The sequence below is a fragment of the Muntiacus reevesi genome, chromosome 8 (assembly GCF_963930625.1).
Source record: "Muntiacus reevesi chromosome 8, mMunRee1.1, whole genome shotgun sequence".
Taxonomy (NCBI): domain Eukaryota; kingdom Metazoa; phylum Chordata; class Mammalia; order Artiodactyla; family Cervidae; genus Muntiacus; species Muntiacus reevesi.
Window position 1 is genome coordinate 45,190,694 of NC_089256.1, and position 22,032 is coordinate 45,212,725.

General features: G+C 37.2%; 2 protein-coding genes across 5 annotated transcripts in view; one reads left to right on the forward strand and one right to left on the reverse strand.

The window, feature by feature from the left end:
- LOC136173206 (solute carrier family 15 member 2-like) overlaps positions 1-12,435 on the forward strand; it is a 46,832-nt gene extending 34,397 nt beyond the window's left edge. For 2 of the 3 annotated variants that reach the window (XM_065942657.1, XM_065942656.1), the window contains exons 13-22: positions 1,169-1,201; positions 1,922-2,010; positions 3,477-3,558; positions 4,131-4,265; positions 5,206-5,370; positions 5,522-5,568; positions 7,248-7,358; positions 8,039-8,135; positions 10,805-10,951; positions 11,570-12,141. In XM_065942657.1, coding sequence (XP_065798729.1) covers positions 1,169-1,201; positions 1,922-2,010; positions 3,477-3,558; positions 4,131-4,265; positions 5,206-5,370; positions 5,522-5,568; positions 7,248-7,358; positions 8,039-8,135; positions 10,805-10,951; positions 11,570-11,869 — 1,206 coding nt within the window. In that variant the 3' untranslated portion in view covers positions 11,870-12,141. Of the gene's footprint in view, positions 1-1,168; positions 1,202-1,921; positions 2,011-3,476; positions 3,559-4,130; positions 4,266-5,205; positions 5,371-5,521; positions 5,569-7,247; positions 7,359-8,038; positions 8,136-10,804; positions 10,952-11,569 lie in introns of all 3 variants that reach the window. The other variant, XM_065942658.1, reaches the window with a different exon arrangement.
- A 7,895-nt stretch (positions 12,436-20,330) lies between these two features.
- The window catches only part of ILDR1 (immunoglobulin like domain containing receptor 1), a 33,774-nt gene continuing 32,072 nt past the window's right edge, over positions 20,331-22,032 (reverse strand). Inside the window, exon 8 of one of the 2 annotated variants that reach the window (XM_065942668.1) lies at positions 20,331-21,554. In XM_065942668.1, the coding sequence (XP_065798740.1) occupies positions 21,535-21,554 (20 nt within the window). In that variant the 3' untranslated portion in view covers positions 20,331-21,534. The remainder of the gene's footprint in view (positions 21,555-22,032) is intronic. The other variant, XM_065942667.1, reaches the window with a different exon arrangement.

A 22,032-nucleotide genomic window follows, 5' to 3' on the forward strand; every position in this document is an offset into this window, starting at 1 on the left:
TAAGCCTGACCAGGGCACAGCAGGTTTGATTGCTGCTACAACACAAGTAGTTGGACAATAAAGAAGTCTGGGTGACAAAGAATTGATGCTTTTGAATTGTGGTGCTGGAGAAGATTCCTGAGAGGCTCTTGGGCTGCAAGGAGATCAAACCAGTCAATTCTTAAAGGAAATCAACACCGAATATTCATTGGAAGGACTGTTGCTGAAGCTGAAGCCCCAATACTTTGCCCATTTGATACAAAGAGCCACCTTCTTGGAAAAGACCTGATGCTGGGAAAGTTTGAAGGCAAAAGAAGAAGAGCATGGAGCAGAGGATGAAATGGTTAGATAGCATCACCAATCCAACAGACATGAATTGAAGCAAACTCTGGGAGATAGAGGTCAGCGGAGCCTGGCGTGCTGCTGTCCACTAGGTGGCAGAGTTGGACACGACTTAGCGACTGAACAAGAACACAACACAATTGACCCATCTCAGGCAGGGCTCACAACATAGGATCCAGAGGAGGATATTTTGCACATAGATACAGAAATAATGGAAAATTTTTAAACATAATTTTTTATTTTTCTAATTTCCATACATTGACAAACTCTTCCGTCATTTGTTCCCACTGTCTAGATTATTGTATGTTTTCCTGCCATCTCAGTTATAAAGAGGGCAGAGAGGAATAACACCAGGGTTGTATCAGCCGGTCTGTTTGAAGCTTCCTTAATATAATTTCACCTTTTCCCTTCCTCTGACTGTCCGGGACTTACCTGGTTGTCTTCTTTTTTGACCCTCTGGAGAACAACTTTAGAAACACTTTGTGTCAATGGGAGACATCACCGTAACCGCCATACATTTCTGTCCTTCACATTATTACCACCTATGACTGCAGTTACTGGGATTAATAAAAACACACTGACTCTAGTCTCTTTCAAGTTAAAGAAAGCATAACTCACAGAAAATAAGATTCTCCCTTAGGCCCATCTGCCTTCAGAAGCCATAGCCTAAAACCATCTCTAGCCTATACCCCCACATACCCTTACAAAGATAATAGTGGTCCTGAACAAAAGACCTGATGGATATTACCTTATGCTTCTCACCTGCTAATTATCAATATTGTTGATTTTGTTGATTAGACTTTGTCTTTAGGCCATTATCTTAATGTGATTTGTTACCATGTTTCAGGGGTTTTTTGTGCTTCAGCCTGACCAGATACAGGTAAGAGACTTGTCTATATTCCCAGGTACTTATTTCTTTCCTCATCAATAACTCGACATTTAATAAGAAGGATTACCAACCATAATTTGATGTTTTTTTCCTTGTATGCTGAGGAGGGCTAAACATAGGGATGAAAATAATCTTAAGCCCCACACTTCTCTTTCACATTCTCTGTTAGTAGGTAGCTCCTACTCAACTCCAGGGAGACTGAGTTTTGAGCTCACAAGGAAAGTGTAAACACTGGATTTATTTCCAGGTCAAGTATCATGGAAATATTGTCAAAGAAAGTGTACAACTTAGTTGTGTGAGCAGCAAATTCAGAGTCTCTGCTTGATGTTGACTCCTAGTTATTTTTTAACTGCTTCTTCAACAATCCTCAATCCTTGTTTCTTTCCTTCCTTTCTCCTGACTATGACATTTTTCTCTTGGCTGTGGAACTGGAGGAGATAAGTGAAATGGAAGGGAAGAGCTCCTAATCAATTGATAGAAAAACAGGTTTAGAGTGAAACTGGTTCCTTGGGATATTTGGAAGCTAATGTGCTATGCAGGGGAAATAGAGTCTTGGGTGTAAAGGGGCTGAACAACGTGGAGTCATTCTGTACATCATAGATGAAAGTGTGTTTGGATGTGAGAGAGTGTGCACACATGCGAATGAGAGCACATGCTCACACTCATGATAGAAAAACACTTGGAACTAATGTTTTTACCATGGCGTTACAGGTGCTAAATCCCTTTTTGATTGTTATTTTCATCCCACTGTTTGACCTTGTCATTTATCGTCTGGTCTCCAAGTGTGGCATTAACTTCACGTAAGTGTTTACTATGCCTTTGTTGCTCCAGCCTGACTCAATATTTGTCCAGTTTAATAAACAGTCAGTATCTTTTCTTCTTAGTGATGATTTGTTTTGATTTATCATTTTTCTGCTTCTGTTTATCCATGATAGATTAAATGCCTATTAATGCCAGAGAACAGGGCTTCCCTGATGGCTCAGCAGGTAGAGTTTGCCTGCATGGAGGAGATACAGGAGCTGTGGGTTCGATTCCTGAGTCAAGAAGATCCCCTGGAGAAGGAAATGGCAACTCACTCCAGTAGTTCTTGCCTGAAAAATCCCATGGCGGGCTACAGTCCATGGGGTTGCAAAGAGTCGGACGTGACTGAGTGACTAAGCACAACAACAATACTGAAGAACAGGAATTATATCTAATTAATACTTGTCACAGAGAGTCCAATCCATTACTGCAGACTTACATACTTGATGTTGAAGAATTAGGGCTATGCTTTATGAAAAGTCAAAAATATATGAGATTAGGCTCCTAAACCAGCTTGTTGCTTTGTTCTTGAAAGTTGCCTCTTCAAAGAAGTTCAAAGCCTTTGGTGAAAACTAATCGCCTTAAATCTCCTACTGTCCTTATGAAACAAATGAGGGACCTCAGAAGAGGACAGAATTGTCCCTAATTACTGCTTTCCCCCTATTCTAAATAGAAGTTTTATTCTTTGGAAAGCTTGACAGAGGAGGATCTTAAGTCTTCTATATTTTCTGATTTTAATAGCAATTTCCTTTTGATAGCCACTTACCATATTCAAATGACCTTTTGTCATTTACTCATTCATTGAGTAGTTTATTGAGTTCAGAACCACATGCTATGGAAATGCAAAAGCACAAATTTTGCTCCTTATGAATTTACTTTTTAGTTAGAGAGCTAGAAAATATGCAAGGTTAATTATTGAAAATGATGAATTATGTTAAGTGCTCTAAGAATGGAAGCAAAGTGCCAGGGAAATGCAGAGGTGGAAGAGAGTGGCCAGGGTCAAGAAAGTCTTCTGCAGAAGAGGAAAAGAAGGTAATATACAGTGCCAAAGTGAAGTCACTCAGTCATGTCCGACTCTGTGCGACCCCATGGACTGCAGCCCACCAGGCCCCTCCGTCCATGGGATTTTCCAGGCAAGAGTACTGGAGTGGGGTGCCATTGCCTTCTCCGTATACAGTGACAGGTATATGGTGAATATTCAATGAATCTGGTTATATTACTATTATTTTTGTAATTATGACACAATGGATAGAAAAACAATCATAAACAAAGAGGGAAAAATTGGTGTGTTACAAAGAACAGTTCAGTGTGACTCAAGTAAAGGTAGAAAGGAGGATATATGAAGGGGAGTACTAGGAAATACTTTGAAAGTAATTGAGAACAAATTAAGTAAGCTTAGGAAGTTTAGATTTTATTCTTTAGAGTCTATAGTTTAGGTATGACTGCCTCTCTGTTTCCTCTTCAGATCGCTTAGGAAAATGGCTGTCGGTATGATATTAGCATGCCTGGGCTTTGCAGTTGCTGCTGCTATAGAGATAAAAATTAATGTGAGTACAGTAAATCTTAAGGTCCACGAGGACAGGATGAAATCTGTTTTGTTCATTTCTCTAACTTGTTCAATCTTGACTCACTGGGCCCTACCACAGTAGCTATTTTTTAAAAGGTGCATAATAAGTGTTTCTGGTAAATGAGTAGATATAGAGGTAGAGCAGCAGTGCAAAATGAAGGCCACCTCCCATCTTGGTGATGTAGAGTACATTGTCTAGGAATTTCCAAACACCAGTATACAAGATATAGAACCATTTCTTTCATACTTTACCAGACATTCAAATATCTTTTGGCAGATTGAATAGCCATTATTGGGGAGTGATGTATGGGGCCACAATTGAGTCAAAAAGCATGGAGTTTGTTACCTGGCATCAGTGCTTGCTACACAGAGTTGGAATTTCCTCCTCCAAACTGCCTTCTGAGCCTTCAAAGCCAAATGCTCTTTAGACATAGAAAACTGTGTCCTCATGGCTAGATAAACTTGGCTATCAAAATAGGACTGAAGTATGTGTTCTCATTGTATTTGAAGGGTTATTTTCTAGTAATTCAAACACACGTCCTCTCTCCTAAGGAAATAGCCACATGCCAGCCAGATTCCCAAGAGATTTTCCTTCAAGTCTTGAATCTGGCAGATGATGAGGTCAAAGTAACAGTGCTGGGTGATGAAAATAATAATCTGTTGGCAGAGTCCATCAAATCCTTTCAGGTAACGTATGGACATGAGTGAATTAGAAACACTTTCAGATTATGTGGCAAAGCAGCAGCATATACAGTGGTTTGCAGCATGTACCTATGAAATCGAAGTGCCCCAGTCCAATTCCTGGTTCTGCCACTCCCTAACTGTAAGACCCTGAAGAAGTTATTTTATTTATAAGTCTCAATTTTAGCATCTGTAAAATGACAATACTTTTTATGTCAAAAACTATTGTAAGGATAAATATTATATATAAAGTGTTTAGCATAGTGTCTGGAACATTGTAAGCTCAATAGGTTGTAATCTGTATTATTATTTCAAACTGCCTCCTAACACACACCCTGTTGAAGAGTCTGGCTTATATATTTTCACTGCTATACTATACATATTCTGAAATATTCATTTAAAAATATTTTAAATAATAAAAGTAGTATACATTTACTGTTGAAAATTGGGGACTGTGTCAAAAGATTGAAAAATCACCTATAAATCCATCACACAGAGATAATCATATTTAGTTTTAGCATTTTTTTTTATAAATGAGTAAACAAACTACTTTTTTAAAAGTCTTGAAACACTATGTGCTATATTGACCTTGATTTTTCCTTAGCATGATCGTCATGATTTTCCCATGTCTTTAGGTAAACTTTGAGAATGTGAATTGAATGGATACATAATATTCCATTCTATGGATATACCATGGTTTAGTAAAATATTTCCTTAATAGGCATTTAATTTTTTATTATTATATATATTTCTATAATGAATATCCTTACTCATAAATCTTCATTCATGCCTCTAATTACTCCTATAGTATATTCCTAGAAATAGAATTATGAGGTTAAAGGGTAATGTTGAAAGTATCTGATGAGGTCACCTGCCTTGGGTACTATGAGACTGCAGTATTCAAGGTGGGGAAGAAGGTGAAAGTGACAGGTTCTTTACTCTGCAGAATATGCCACACTATTCCAAACTCCACCTGAAGACAAAAAGGCAGAATTTCTACTTTCAACTGAAATATCACAATGTGTCTGTCTACACTGAGCATTCTGTGGAGGAGAAAATGTGGTACACTCTGATCATTCGAGAAGATGGGGAAAGTATTTCTAGCATGATGGTAAGTTGAAGAATGGCCTAGTTTCTAATTATCTTAGAGTATGAAGACTGATTCATCAGTATCTTACCAAGGATATACATGATGATCAAGTTTTATGATTATCAGTTCCCTCTAGGCACCTGTAACTGATTTTTACTTCCCTCTATTGTAGGTGAAGGATGAAGAAAACAAAACAACCGATGGGATGATAGCCACAAGGTTTGGCTGTCACGGAGACCCAGGCCTCTCTGTTCTCTTTAATCTGGGGTCTCTTCTGAGCTGTGGGGCTTCACATGAAGAAACTTCACACTCTGCTTGTCTCGTACTAGGATGCTCTCTCCTAGATCAGGAGCATTGGTGTCAGAACACACTTCCCAGGGAAGTGAGAGACATAGATTCAAAACCAAGTCTTTTGGCTCGCTTTTGCATGTGGTACTCAAAGATGACCTATGAACACCCTCTGTGCTCTGCCACATAAATTGCTTCTGCTGCATGTTATCCACTTATCTTGCTCTTAAGAAAATAATTGAGTGCTTTCCTCTCTGTGATCACCAGAGAGAAATTTAGAAGTAAGCAAATAATCCTCCCTTCATTACTGGTAGTTGAACATCTTTTATAGTTACTGTGTTTTTAAAGTAAAGTTTAAAATAAACATATACAAGCATCATGGTTTAGTAAAGGTAACATACTTGGATTCAAAAGACTTGGTTTTTGAATCTAGATCAAGCTGAAGGTTTTGTTAGGCACCTTGGGACAATTACAGAGATGGATCCCTGAAGAGGTCACCTGCTCACTGGGGCAGGAATCTGACATGATATAGATGCATGTGTCTATGGCCATCAAGATTAGATGGTTGCTGTAGAGAACAGCATTTTAGAGGAGAACTTTTAATGAAAAGTTGAATGTCACTGAAGGCTGGGACAGTCACATTAATCTGCTTTTACATATGCTTCATGGAGAAGGCAATGGCAACCCACTCCAGTGTTCTTGCCTGGAGAATCCCAGGGACGGGGGAGCCTGGTGGGCTGCCGTCTGTGGGGTCCCACAGAGTCTAACACGACTGAAGCAACTTAGCAGCAACAGCACATATGCTTCAGAAAAAGTAAACAGATCCAAATAAGTCATACAACAGTGAGGCCAGGACTTCCCTGGGTCAAAGAGCAATGGGAACCTCCAGGAAGGATGAAAAGGAAGCGATTTCTGGGTTAGTGCAGGATGATTGAAAGCCCAGGAATCAACATTAAGGGTTTTAGAGAGAACTGCCCTTCTAATCCCATGCGCCAGGGACTAACACATATGCTACCAAAAACCCAAACTGAGGGACCAATTTAGGGGCTCAGGTTCAAAAGACTAGAAAAATCGTTCTGAAAGAGTTCAAGTTTGTTTGAAGACTCAAAACAATGAAAGCTCAACCTGCTGTGAGCTGGAGTCTGAGTTTTGCATAAAGCAAATCAGACTTCATTTATAAGAGTATGGAGTATCAGTTTTATATAAATACTAGTATGTATTTATATATACATAATTATTTTTCATATGGAGTCTCAATTGATGAATTCCATCATTAGAAAAGGGAAAGAAATTGGTTGCACCAGTGGTGAGTTGAGTTTCAGACTGCCATGAGTGATCACAATAGTGTTATCCTAGCCAAGATCAGGTGAGAGTGTAGCAGACAAAAAACTAACACCCAAGGAAAGAAAAAGATAGGGACAGCTAAGACTACTAATTACTTATGTGCAAGTTCATTATTCATTCAGTTAACAATATATATTATGTACCTTTTATGTACTAGCCTCTGTTCTAGGCACTAGGCATATAGCAATAAACAAAACAGAAAAGGCCCCTGCCCATTTATCAGGTGGGAGAGTTTGTCTAATCTCTAACAATGTCTCTATCCTCAGGTTTGTTAACACTTTGCATGAAGAGGTCAATGTCTCCCTGGGTACAGATGCATCCTTCATTGTTGGTGAAGACTATGGTGTGTCTGCTTACAGAACTGTGCAAAGAGGAGAGTAAGAGCACTACCCTGTGGACATTTTATTTTTATCAACAACTGACTTTTAAATATTTTCTTTGTGTATAGGTGGGCAGATTAGGTATATCTCAGCTAATTGAAAATATATACATACTCCTGCTCTGTTTCAGCCTTTGCCTCCTTTCCTCAGTCTCTTGTTTTTCTGCACAGATATATTGAAACTAAGCTTGTTGTGAAACTATGCTTGTACTGAATACTTAACAAGACTATCTCCTGGAGGTTTGCCAGTTTATCATTGGCTCCCACTCCTACCCTTTGGTAACTCCTGTAAATACCTTGTTACTTTGAGCTTTTCCTTTCAGATTCACTGTTTTATGCTATTCCACTAATTCATAATACTCAGAAGAGAAAAATTCGTAAGACTTAGATGAGAAGACTTAGAGTCTGAAGTTCACAATAGAAGGCAATTTGTGCATTTTGCATTCAGGTTTAAGGTTAAAAAAACATACCGAACAGGCAATGAAATCTCAGATCAGGCGTAGAAAAGAACTTGGTATGAAAATAATCCACTCTGATACTCCTCTCCTCAAAGAGAAAGGGTAGTTTTGCTGCTTGATTCACCATCAATACAGAGACAAAATCACTCCTTCCACCAGAAATGGAAGTGCTTTTCTAAACTGTAATGTTTCTTCTAATCTAAATTTGTCCTGTTCCCAGATATCCTGTGGTGCATTGTAGAACAAAAAATGAGGATTTTTCACTGAATTTGGGTCTACTAGACTTTGGTGCAACTTATCTGTTTGTTATTACAAATGTAAGTAGCTCATGACCATTCTCACTCTATTCTTCCATTTATCTGTATCTATATCTATGTAACTATACTATATCTAAATTTATATATAATCTATATCTATCTGTATCTTACTCTATGGCAAGACAGCATCACATACTTATGATGGCTTATGGTGAACATTGTCAGATTTGTGATCTCTGAAGAAGATTTAGCTTCAGGACCAGGGACCAGGCTTTATCACTCAAGAGCTTTAGTCTAGCAGAGTTTTATTAAAGTGAAAAAGGGACAGAGAAAGCTTCTGACATAGACATCAGAAGGGGGACGAAGAGTGCCCCCCTTGCTAGTCTTAGCAAGGAAGCTATATATTTTTTCAATTGGTTATTACAGTAAATCAAAAGACTGTCTCAAGGTTGTAAAGGTCTTACCAGACCTACTTCTGCAATTTACATTTTAAGATAATGGGATTAGAACTAACAACAGAAAGATCTTACCAGACCCACTCCCATAACATACATTTTATTTTTTATTTTTTTTTTTTTTTTCATAACATACATTTTAAAATGACAGGATTAGTAAGAAGGTTCTCAAGAAGGAGAAACAGGTCCTCAAGCAGGATACATTGTTGTTACAGAGTTTAAGCAAAACATATCCTTGAGCAACATGAGTTGTTTTGCAGTACAATCATCAGATATGGGCTTAAAGGGAAAAAAAGGTTGTCCTTTTCTCCTCCTTGAACTCCAGACCCCCTATTTCCTCCTTGAGAGACCCAGACCCCTTTCTCCTCCCTGGGGACCCTGGACTTCTTATCAACCTACCTAGGAATTGACTCTCTCAGTTATTTCTAGTGTAGGGTGATAGTTTCTATAGTGACTTTAAAAAACTCCTAAGATCTAAATAGAGGACATAAAAGAGAAAACACTGGCAAGAGGCCCAAGGTCTTGAGGAATGGTAGACATAACTTATCTTGAGTCATTGCTGTGAAGTGACATGGTCTGCTCCAGTCCCATTATGGCACCAAGAAAACAAAAATTATTTTGGTCTTCTTGACTCACTTCACATGTGGTTTCCCTAGCTCCTAGAAAACATCTGCTAGCACATCATAGTCTGAAATACCAAGACTGGTAGCAAATGTCAATCTCTACACAAAGGTCCCTCAAAAGCAATTGTGTCAGCAATTAGGCATGATACCTCTGAATTTTAATTCTGATGTCAACCTTGATTCCAATTTTATTTCATTATTTTTGACATTGTATTAAATATAAAAAGAGGACCATGAATAAGAAAATTTCTCAAATTGTGATAAGAATCATCTATAAAATTTTATTAATTGTAATTAGTTTAGCATGATATCTTTAGTATTCCATTTATTATAGTTTATTGAAATATAATTCATAGCATACATTTTACCCACTTAAAGTATATAATGGTTTTAAATGTAAAGGTAACATTCAATATATATTATATATTCAATACAGACAGAATATATTTCTAATAATATATATTTAGTGGTTTCTAATAAATTCAGAGTTGTGTAATTTTAGAGCATTTTCCTCATTCCAAAAAGAAGCCACATACTCATTAGCAGTCACTCACCATTTCCTCCCAAACTCCCCAGCTCTAGACAACCACCTGTCTACTTTCTGTCTCTGCTATTATTAATCTCATGATATATCCAGATATTATACCTACTATCTAATAACATTTACTACCTAGGAAATGGCAACCCACTCCAGTACTCTTGCCTGGAAAATTCCATGGACGGAGCAGCCTGGTAGGCTACAGTCCATGGGGTCGCAAAGAGTCAGACACAACTGAGCGACTTCAATGTCAACTTGGTTTTATTCCAAGGAAAATATATAATTTCAAAAATTCCATTTCATTTATTATAATAAATATTATTAAATACAATCTATATACAAGAAAACCAACTCAGCTAAAAATTTAGTGAAAATAATTTTAAAAAAAATGATTGTAGAATCATGTATATTTGGTAACATTAATAACAAAATATTGACCTTGAAAAGATTCTTTTTGACCAAAATTTTATAGGAAAATTGCATCTTTTTGACAAAATTTTTATGTGTGAGTTTAAAAATAATGGCCAGTAAATAGAATACAAAATAGTAGATGGTATTTGATATGGATTTTTAAAAAATTGATCAAGAAAATCTTCAGTGTAAGAGTTACCAAGAAAATAATTTCTGATTTTTATTCTGATATTATAATATTCTGATAAAAGTAATTTTAGTAAAATAAATATTTAAATGGAAAATGTGAGAAATATTTTAATTGTACTTACATAGAAAATTGAACAAAGAATTAAACTTTTTAAAGTACATGCTTTTCTGAAAATTCATTGTTTGTAAAATTCAGATGCCATTTTACATTTAATATGTTAGCCAGAATCAAAATACCCAGTAGGTCAAAATGATGGGATACTATAGTATGAAATAGTCTGCCATTTAAGGTCTCTGCAATAATGGTATCTGATTGACTGAAGCCAGCCAAGTGAGTGCAGTGTTACCAAAAGGAATTTCAAAAACCTGAAATTGTGTAGAAATTGCTGTTTCTTTATGGTACCACAAGAATGACAATACAATGAGGAGATGGATACAAGATCATAAATGCCAGAGGCCGAGAATATTTACTCGAGACTCCTAACAAGCCCATTTCTTGTTTCCCTCACTAAGAGAACCAGTCAGGGTCCTCAGGCCTGGAAGATGGAATACATCCCAGCCAACAAAATGTCCGTCGCATGGCAGCTACCACAATATGCCCTTGTTACAGCTGGGGAGGTCATGTTCTCTGTCACAGGACTTGAGTTTTCTTATTCTCAGGTAGGTTTTTGCAAGTGGAAAGTGGAGGTAGAGCTATTGCTCAGAGGATGGAGTTTTAATCCTGACACTGTCTTAATTAGTTATGTGACTGTGGCCAAGATCTCCATTATTTTGGGCCTTAGATTCTTTACGATCTTAAGCAGAGAATCAGCTTGACCTCCAGGAACATGGCAGGCTGGATCCATATTTGGGATCCAGAAAGGGATACTTAAACATTAAGAATAAGGACTGTGGAATCAAACTGCCCATGTTCAAATTTTGGCTGCATACCTATTGTGTAACCTTCAGCAAGTGAATGATCATCTCTCTAAAGCTATTTTTATGTGTAAAATAAGAATAGTAATAGAACTCTTCCCTTAGGGTTGTAATGAAGATTATATGATATAATGAATTAATATTCAGTTAAGAGTGCCATCTTGTTACGATGAACATTATTACCTGAATCATTTTACTATGTTCAATTACTATAAACATATTCCCTGAATCAATGTGAATGCTGAACTTAGAGGGGGAAGTTCAAATCTGGAAGTTTGGGTGGGAGAACTTTTCTGGGTAGATGCTTGGTACAGGAGAGTGGTGTAGAGAGTTTCTTTACTCACAGATTTGTGTCTTCTTTAGGCTCCCTCTAGCATGAAGTCTGTACTCCAGGCGGCCTGGTTGTTGACGATAGCATTTGGGAATATCATTGTGCTTATTGTGGCGCAGTTCAGTGGCCTGGCCCAGGTATGTACTAAGAAAAGCAGGAGCACATGTCTACCCAAGGATTTCCCTCCATCTTCCTCTGCTGCCCTTCCCCCACCCCTCTGTTCCCCACATTCCCACTCAGCCCTCTGTCTTAAACATAGACTTTGCCAAGAAAATAGACAGATAAGCTGCAATAATGGCCACCATAGGCCCATGTCAGGAGAGGCAAATTAGTCCTGTCTTTTCTTACCAAAGCTTTTCCAAAACTGGTGACCCTGGGTCAGTCTGCTCCTCAGTCTTCATCTTAGAAAGACCAGTTTAGTATCAGGTTCTCCATATTTTTCTCTTATATGTATTTCTTCCTACAGTGGGCCGAATTCATTTTGTTTTCCTGTCTTATGCTGGTGGTCTGCCTGATCTTCTCCATCATGGGATACTACTATGTTCCTTTAAAGCCAGAGGATGTCCAGGGGTCAGCAGATAAGCAGACCCCTCAAATCCAAGGAAATATGATCAACCTGGAAACCAAGAAGACAAGGCTCTAATGGTTCCCTAGACTCTGCCCAGACCCAGTTCCTGACTCTGGTTTTGGCCATCACCATCTTCAAGCATTTTTTACTCCAACTTGGTTGGGAGAGAGAAGTAGCATCACAATGAACTGATCTCCTTCACTTTTCTCTGATGATAGAGGCAATTCTAGGACTGAGTTTTTCAGTACATTAAATCTAAGTCCCTGAGACGTTATGTCTTTCTATATGTCATCGAACTCAGTAAACCTTGTGTGGTTTTGCTGCAGCTGGCCTGGCATCTCCAAAAACACAAACGTATAATTGAGATTGGTCTTTGTGGTTATCAAAGTTCTGTAGGAATTCTTTTACCTGCCATTTAGAGCAGATGACCCCACCTTTTGAAGTGCTGATTTAAGGCCAAATTTCAGAATAACAGAGAAATGGTATTTTCAAATGTCTTCATTAACGGTGTATTTGTTGTTTACAAGGATTTCAGGAATTGTTATATCTGGTGTGATCTCATCTAGGACCTGACTTGTCAGCTGTTCAGGTTCAGTAAGACTGCAGTTAATTTTTCAGTACAAATAATAAAAGACAAAATGATATTTTATTAACACAGGATAAGATATATCATTCTGATAATTACAGTATTTTATCTATTAATCCAAACACCCCTTTCTCAGTATTGATAGGTCCTTGGAAACCAAATTAAAGACAGTAAACATGGTTCTGCAAAACAGAAAAGTATAAACTGTAGAAGTCCTGATGAACAATTCTTGTACAGTATATGCTTTTCTTAGGGACTATAATGTTTTAACTGTAGATTATGCCCACCTATGGGCAACTGTATAGACACTAATTATCATTTTCCAACCCTCATTTTCAATGTTGTTGGCGCACCTTTTTCTTATTATATTATCTTATTTATTGCTGCTGCTGCTAAGTCGCTTTAGTCGTGTCCGACTCTGTGCGACCCCATAGACGGCAGCCCGCCAGGCTCCCCCGTCCCTAGGATTCTCCAGGCAAGAATACTGGAGTGGGTTGCCATTTCTTCCTCCAATGCATGAAAATGAAAAGTGAAAGTGAAGTCGCTCAGTCGTGTCCGACTCTTAGCGACCCCATGGACTGCAGCCTACCAGGCTCCTCCGTCCATGGGATTTTCCAGACAAGAGTACTGGAGTTGGGTGTCATTGCCTTCTCCGTATTTATTGCTACAAATATTTAATAATAACAGTATTTTTTATGAAACCAACTTCCTTACTGGTACTTCCTTCAGCTTCAAAGTAGTGGATCTGTTTTGATATTTTTTCTTGTTTTACTTTCCCCCCAAAATTTAAATGCCCTATTTATTTTAAAAAAAAGTTAATACTCTAGTAAACCCAGTACTCTAGGTTTGAGCTTCTAAAATGGCAGTGCTCAATGCGGGACATGGTCCCATTTCAGTATTCTAACAAAATCCGGAGTTGAAGGAAGAAGTGATAGAATATGACAGGGTTTTGTTTGTTTGTTGCTGTGTTGGTGAAAAAAGTTGAGAAATAATACCTTGCATACAGTGAATGACTCAGTGGACAGACATGGGAACATAATGACTTCTGGGGGAAAGTATTGCTGGAGGAAATGTTCAGAATAACTGTCCTAGAAAGTCTCATTTCCATTGGTTTTGCTCCATTATTCTCATCTAGAACTGTTTTGAGTCAGTCTCACATTGTAAACATAACAAGAAAAGTTGCTCCATTTTCCCAAGCTCTGGTCCTGGTTACCATGTTTTCAGAAGTGTTGAACTGACAGCAACACTATCCAGTTTCCACAGATAACCTTTTTAAAACTGGCCAGGTCTGAGTTACGGCACTTGGGATCTTCATTGTAGCAATCTGGCTCTTGGTCATGGCATGAGGAATCTAGTTCCCTGACTAGGGATTGAACCCAGGCCCCCTGGACTGGGAGTGTGTTGTCTTAATTGCTGGACCACTAGGCAAGTCCCTCCACAAATATCTTGATGTGAACCTGACTTTGCTTCTTCAGAAAATACTCTGGCCCCATTTCAGCAGCTTTAACTCAATCTGTTCTATGAACTACTGTCTCAGAGATATTAACAGTGCTAATAGTTTCTTTGGACAAATAAATTTTGGAAATGAAGAATATTACTTCATCTTCTTAACACCTGGATATTAAAGATTCTCAGAAATCCTTCAGCAAAGACATACGACTCCTTGTTCAGCCTCATATGTTATAGTGTTCTCCAGAACACTGACTTGGGAAAAACTGGCAGACAATTCTTTATGTTGAACTAAAAGCTTTCTTTATGAAACTGCCTACCATGGTTCTTTCCCTTATGGCTAACTAGAATAAGCATAAACCTCTCTTTTATGCAGTACTCTTTGCTATTTGGGAAGAATTTTCATGTTGCCTCAAGTAAGCATTCATCAAGCTAAAGATTCTCAGCTTTTTTCATGGCTCTTCACAGGGTATAGTCCAGACCTTTCACAACTGTTTTTCCAATTCTGAAAAATATTCTTTGCTTGATATGCAACAGTGGGTCAGAATCCTTCTTAATATGGGTTCTGTTGCATACATGCTCAGTTGCTCTGCCATGCCCGACTCTTTGTGATCCTATGGATCCCTCCAGGCTCCTCTGTACTTGGGATTCTCGAGGCAAGAATGCTGGTGTCGGTTACCATTTCCTCCTCCAGGGGGCCTTCCTAACCCAGGGATCAAACCTATAACTCCTGCGTCTCATGCACTGGCAGGCAGATTCTTTACCACTGAGCTACCTCGGAAACCTGAACACATTTTAAAAGAATTTTTGTCACTCTATATATGCATAGAAAATATTTTGGAATGATATTCATCTGCTAAAGATTTTTATTGAGGCATAGTAGATATATCATTGAATTCATTCCTTATAAGTGTACATTTGAATGATTTTTAGTACAATCATCACCATAATCCAATTTTAGAATACTTCCATCACCCCAAAAAGGAAACTCTTGTCCACTTGCAGTCAATTCCTGTTCCACCCCTGGCTCAGGCAACCATTAATCTACTTTCTGTCTCTGTAGAGTTACCTTTTCTGGATCATATGATATGTGGTCTTTTACATCTGACTTCCTCTACTGAGCATGTTTTTGAAGTTTATCCATGTTGTAGCACTTATCAGTTATTTTTAACTACAGAATAGAATTCCATTGTGTGGATATACTATATTTTGTTCATCCATTCACCAGTTGAGGGAAATTTAGCTTTTTTTTTTTTTAATGCATTTTTAGTTATTAAAAATAAGGCCCCTATGACCATTCAAGTATAAGTCTTCAAACAAATAGAGTGTTCATCTTGTATATATGCCAGGGAATGAAACTGCTGGGTCACATGGTAAATTTATGTTTGATATGTTTTTTTGATTGCCAAAAGGCCTTTTAAAATGGCTACATTATTTTACATTTCAATCAGTAATTTCCATTTCTCCATGTCTGGGCCTTCACTTATTATTGTCTTTTATTATCATCATTCTAGTAGTATTACATTTTTATTTTAATTTCCATTTTACTAATAAACAGCATCTTTCATGTGCTTATTAGCCATCTTTGTTTTCTCTGGTGAAATCTCTATTCAAATCTTGCCTATTTTTAAAAATTAGGTTGTTTATCTTCTTGAGTTGTGAGATTTCTTTATTCTGGTTAAAAATATTTTGTTAGAAATATGATTTGTCATCATATTCTCTAAGTTGTGGCTTGTATTTCCATTTCCTTAATGGTGTCTTTTGAAGTGCAAAAGTTTTAAATTTTGATGAAGTCCAATTTATAAATTTTTCTTTTAAGGGCTATACTACTGGTGTCATATCTAAGAACTCTTTAATCCAAGGACACAAAGGATTCCGACTAGTTTTTTCTAAATGGCTTAGTTTTAACTCTTACAGTTAGGTCTGTTGTCCATTTTGAGTTAACTGCTTGCGTATGCAACAAATCTACCTTTTTGCTTGTGGCTATGCAAATGACCCAGCAGCAGTTTGTAGAAAAGACTATTTTTCTCCATTGAGTTGCCTAAATAGCTCTGGCAAAAAATCAATTTACCATAAATATAAGGATTTGTTTCTGGGCTCTTAGTTATTTCCATTGACCAATATGTCTGTCCTTATGTCAGTATCATACTATGTCTTGCAATTGTACTTTTCAAGATTATTTTGACTATTCTGGTAATTAGTCTTGCATACCTGGAATAAATCCCAGTTGTTCATGGTATATATTTACTTTTGTGTATTAAAATACTTGGTAATATTCTGTTAAGGATTTTTGCACCTAAGTTCAGGAGGAATGTTTGTTTGTAGTTTTCTTTTTTTCTGGCCATGTCTTTATCTGGCTCTACTGTCTTCCTGAATGAGGTGGGAAATGTTTCCCCCTCTTCTATTTTCTGGAAGAGGTATAAAGTTAGTTTTAATTACCCTTTAAAAGTTTGATAGAATTGTCCAGTGAAACTATCTGGGCCTTGAGTTTGATTTTGGAAAGCTTTTTAATTAAAAATTCAATTTCCTTAATGGTCATAGGGCTATCCAGATTGTCTATTTCATCGTTTTGAATTGCAGCAGTCTGTGGTGCTTAAGGAATTGTTCTGTTTTTTTCTACGTTGTCATATTTATGATCATATAGTTGTATGTAGTATTCCTTTATTTTAACAACTACATTACCTGGAATGATATATCTTATTTCATTCCTGATATAGGTGATATGTGTTCTATTTTTTTCAGTCTTGCTAGAGGTTTATCAAATTTACTGATTTTTTTTTTTTAAGAACCAACTTTTTGTTTCCTTGGGGTTTTTTTTTTCAGTAATGTTTTCCTATTTCCAATTTTATTTTCTGCTCTTTATTATTTCATTCCTTCTGCTTGCTTTGGGTTTATTGTGCTCTGTTTTCTAGTTTCTGGAGGAAAGAATTTAGATTATATTATACCTTTCCTCATTTTAAATGTAAGCATTTGGTGCTATAAATTTCCCTCTCAATACTGCTTTAGCTGCCTCCTATATACTTTGTGTTCTAATTTTTATTTAGTTCTATATACTTTTTAATTTTCATTGAGGCTTATTGTTTACCCATAATTATTTAGAAGTGTGTTGCTTAGTTTCCAAGTATTTTGAGAGTTTCCTGTTGTCTTTGTTGCAGATTTCCAGTTTGATTCCATTGTAGTCAGGGCATATAAGCTTCATGATTTCAATTTTTTTATTTATCAAGATCTGTTTTATGGTATATTTTATGGGCTTTTTTTTTTTTTTTTTCTACTTGGTGAATGTTCCAGAGAAATTGAGAAAATTATGTTCTACTGTTGTTGGATGGTCTGTTTTATATGTTAATTAGATCTTGATGATTGTGTTGCTCAGATGTTTTTGCCTAATACTTCTATCAGTTACTGAATGGGAGCAGTGTTAAGGTTCCCAACAATAATTATAGATTCTTCTCTTTCTCCTTTCAGCTTTAACAGTTTTGCCTCATGTATTTGAAGCTCTATGGTTTAGTTTATACAAATTAGTATACTGTGTCTTCCTGACAGATTGATCCTTTAACTATTATATAATATCTCTTTTTGTCTGTGATAATTTTCTTTGCTATGAAGTCTACTTTAGGAGATTTTAATACTGTCACTCCTTTTAATTTTTATTATTAATGTGTACATGGTGTATCTTTTCCATCCTACTTTAGGCTACCTGTAGTTGAATACAAAGTGAATTTCTTATATGGAACATATAGTTGGATTTAGTGGGGTTTTTTTAATATTTTAATCTACTCTTTTAATCTGTCTTTTGATTGGTATATTTAGACAGTTTACAACAAAGGCAATTATTGATATGTTGGCACTTTAGGATGTTCTTTTATTATTTCCTACTTGTTTCTTTTGGATGTCGTTGCTGTTTATTCTCTTTCTTACCCTTCTGCAAGTTACTTGAACATGTTTTTGGATTTCATCTTGATTTATTTATACCACTTTTGAGTTCATCTCTTTGTAGTTTTCATATGGTTGCTCTGGATACTACTTCTAACTCTGTACTTGGTATCACAGTGTTTACTACTTAAAATGAAGTATAGAAACCTCACTTCCAGTTAGGTTTCTTTATCTTCCTCACCTTTACCTATTATTGTTAACTCACTGTACAACTCCCATTTCTTTTGCGAGTTTTTTTTTTTTCCATTGGGGTTTTATAAATCATATTTTATGAATGAAACAAATTATAATACTAATACTCAAAAGAATGTCTATTATATGGACTCATATTTCTAACCTATTTTTTCTTTTGCTTTCTGATGCTTAAGTTTCCTTTTATCCTTTTCTTTCTGTTTGAAGAACTTCTATCCAGTCTTTCCAGGATTTATCTGCTAGTCACAAAATCTTTCAATTGTCATTCATCTGTGAATGTTTTTATTTTCCCTTCATTTCTAAAAACTGGTTTTTCCAGATACAAAATTATGAGTCCATAGTTCTTTTCATTCAGCCCTTAAAAAATATTTTGACATTTCCTTTTTCATGATCTCACATGAGAAATCCGTTCATATGGTGTATCCCTACAGGGACTTCATTGTTTTTCTCTGGCTGCTTTCAAGATTTTTTGTCTTTAGTTTTTGAAAGTTTAATTATGATGTGTATTGACATGGATTCTTGGGATTTATTCTGTTTAAAGTTTCTTGAATCTCTGTGTTGATGTTTTTCATCAAATTTGGCAAGTTTTCAGTCTTTGTTTCTTCAAATGTTCATTCATTCTTCCCTCTTTATCCTCTGCTTTCTTGGACTCCAGTGATATGAATGTTGGCTATTTTGTTATGAGTCCACAGGTCCCTGAGGCTCTGGTCACTTTTTCCCAATCTCTTTTCTATTATTCATATTGGGTGAATTCTGTTGTTCTGTCCTGATGTTCACTGATTCATCATCTCCACTCTACTGTGAGCCCATCTAGTAAGTCTTTAATTTCTATTTTTTAGTTCTATAACTTTTTTTGGCATAATTTCTATTTCTTTTCTGTGATTTTTTTATACTTGTACTTTAGTGAATTTGTAATTGATTATTGTAGCATTTCCATAATGCCTGCCTTTAAATTCTTATCAGACTAACTACAACATCTGATTCATCTTGGTGTTGGCATTCATTCAAGTTGTGATTTTATTGTTTCTTGATTTATATCCTGGACATTTTGTCTATTATGTTAGGAAAATCTGGGTTCTATTTAAATATTTTACAGGAAGTTACTCTATTTAGGTTTAACATATGAGTCTTAGCCTACTTTTGTGGGTTGATTCCAGTAATTGTTTAATTTTCAGAGACTTTGTGACTGCCTGAGGATTGAAATTTCCTCTGGCTGGGTTGCCAAGATACCTCTTGGTGAGGGAGGTGGTGGGGAAAGTCTTCATTTAGTAACCCTCCCCCTACCTCCAGCTACCCAGGTTTCTCTGGGCAGGGAGGAGAATAAAGTGATTTCTTGGAGCCAACTGCTAGCTATAAGGCTGCTAGCTGTGACAGGTTCTTTTTCCTGTTTCCGCCAGAGAGCCCTCGTATCTCTGGGCAGAGGAGGAAAGTCTCTGGCCCTTGGGGTCAATGAGGCTTCTCCAGTTGGGCCACCTGCTTACTGGTTCCTCCCATCCACATCAGCATCTCTCCACAGAAAAGAGGAATCTCTGATTCAGCAGGGAAGGAGAATGCTTCCCCTGGTCACTTATTTTTGACAGGACTCCCAGTAGGTCCCCCTTCCCTGAGGTTGTAAGAAGGGCTTCCACTAGATCCAGGGGAAAGAACAAGCTACTAGACTACCTTCTGTTGCTAGATGGGAAGTCAGAAAAGAAGACTAGGTCTGAGTGGCTGCCTTCTGCTGGTTGGGAGACGCAAGATGCCCTGCCTCTGTGTTGTCATCTGGTCCTGGGTTCCCAAACCAGCTTACTTTCTTCTTAGCACTCTTTAGATTTCTTCTTTGTCTCTTTTAACATTTCTAGGATTTATAAAGTTGTGTTTAGTGAGGAGGAGCAGAGGAAAAGAGGTCTATGTCAGCTTGTCTAGACCAGAAGTCTCTCAGTTACTGAATTATCTATTAAAATTTTAATTTTTTTCTATTTTGCCAATTTAGACTCAGTTACATTATGGACATTAAAATAATCTCAAAGAAACATTTGCCCAGTGCAGGCATTTATCAGTTTTCTCCAATATGTAATTAATGAGAAAAATGGATGGAGAAAAAATAGATGTCAATACAAAAGGATCTAAAATGAGCTTAAGAGCCATACACACAAAGATACTGTTGAGGAACACACATACATTCACACACACTTCATCTCAGGACATCTCCTTATGGTCTGCTGGAGGAGAGTCTCTACATGAAGTACAAATGGATTCATGAAGACACCAAAAGGGGCTAAGGAAAATGAGAGAGATGTAGGGCTTGTTACAGAGAGGCACAGATCCTTCCTCCTGGGGCACGGAGTGGCAAAACCTGTCTGGATGCCTTTACTTGGAAAATCCCCACCCTGCAAGTCTCAGTGGTGCCAAGAGAAAGGTGGCTCCACAACTATCAGGTTGATCTGGCTCTTCTCTGAGCCTTAGTCGGAGAAGGCTTAATTTCAAGTGCATCAAAATAGATATCTAGGACAGAATCCTCAAGTCAGTACCTTTCACTTCTTATTTATTTATATATTATGCTATTCCCCAAAAGCATTTAAAGTGATTTTAGTGGATACATACTATATAAAAAAAATATACAGATACAGGCAAAAATAGAAAAAAGCAAGAAGAAAACAAAGGAAAGGAATAAAACTGGTGCAAAAGTGCTTCTCTGTGACTTTGTACACTTGCAATAAATAGCCTGTGAGAGGGCACATTGCTGGAACATTTCCTGTGCCATCTCTGCGTGAACCCTCAAAGGCACTCAGGACCAGTCTTGGGGGCAGTAAAGTGGACTCATAACATGAAGGGATCCTCTAGATATGCTATCAGGGGAGACAAGGTTCCATGGAAATTTCCTTATAGAACTCCATAGATTTCTTGCTCTGAGACATGTTTGATTTCCTCTTAAAGATTCCTGAGTTCTCACCTTGAGAATGGCCACAGTTCTGAGCAGTGTGACCCAGTTGAAGACTCAGGTTACTAAGTTCCTGAGGGAATCACATCCCAGTAAGGATTCATTACAAGTCCGACTACCTGAATATGCTGAGTGTGTACCAAGGTTAAAACAAGTCATTAACTCCTCAAACTTTGTTTATAAAATTCTTCCAACTGATTCTCAGAATCTAAGCCAAAGATGTTAGATACAAACTTGCGATGTCCATCTCAAGTCAACTGGAAATCTAGGTGATGCTGCTGACACACAGGAGCTGAGAAGTCGCCACAGAAGCAGTGTTGTGCCTGGTGACTAAATGACCACACTCCTTCCACTATGGGAGCTCTCTCTCTCCTGGGGAATATAAGAACACAAAAATCCAGTCAGCTGTGCTCTATTGTCTATGTATACAATACACAAATGGGCTTGATTCGGGTACAAATCCTCAGTGAGTGGTGGCTGCTGGGACAGCAGCTCTGAATCTAAAACGTTACTTCTTGACTCTTCATGAAGCCAGTTTCTCCCCCTGGCTTTGGTTTCTTGCTTTTCTACCTTTCTGAGCCTCGCTCAACCACCTTTAACTTCTGAAAACTCATTCACTCTGCCTCTTACTGATTTTTAACATCTTTAAATCTCTTGAAAAAGAGATACCCTGTTCATTCATCAGCACCTCTCTCTATCAATTTGTTCATGAAGACATGGCCCAGTTGTCTTTTCTCTATTTATATTCTGAACCATTTGTTCTCAACCCTTGTCTAAAAAGTTCAGTTTCATACCATGGTATTTCTCTGAAGTTATTTTTTCAGATCACTAATTACCTCTTGCTGACCAA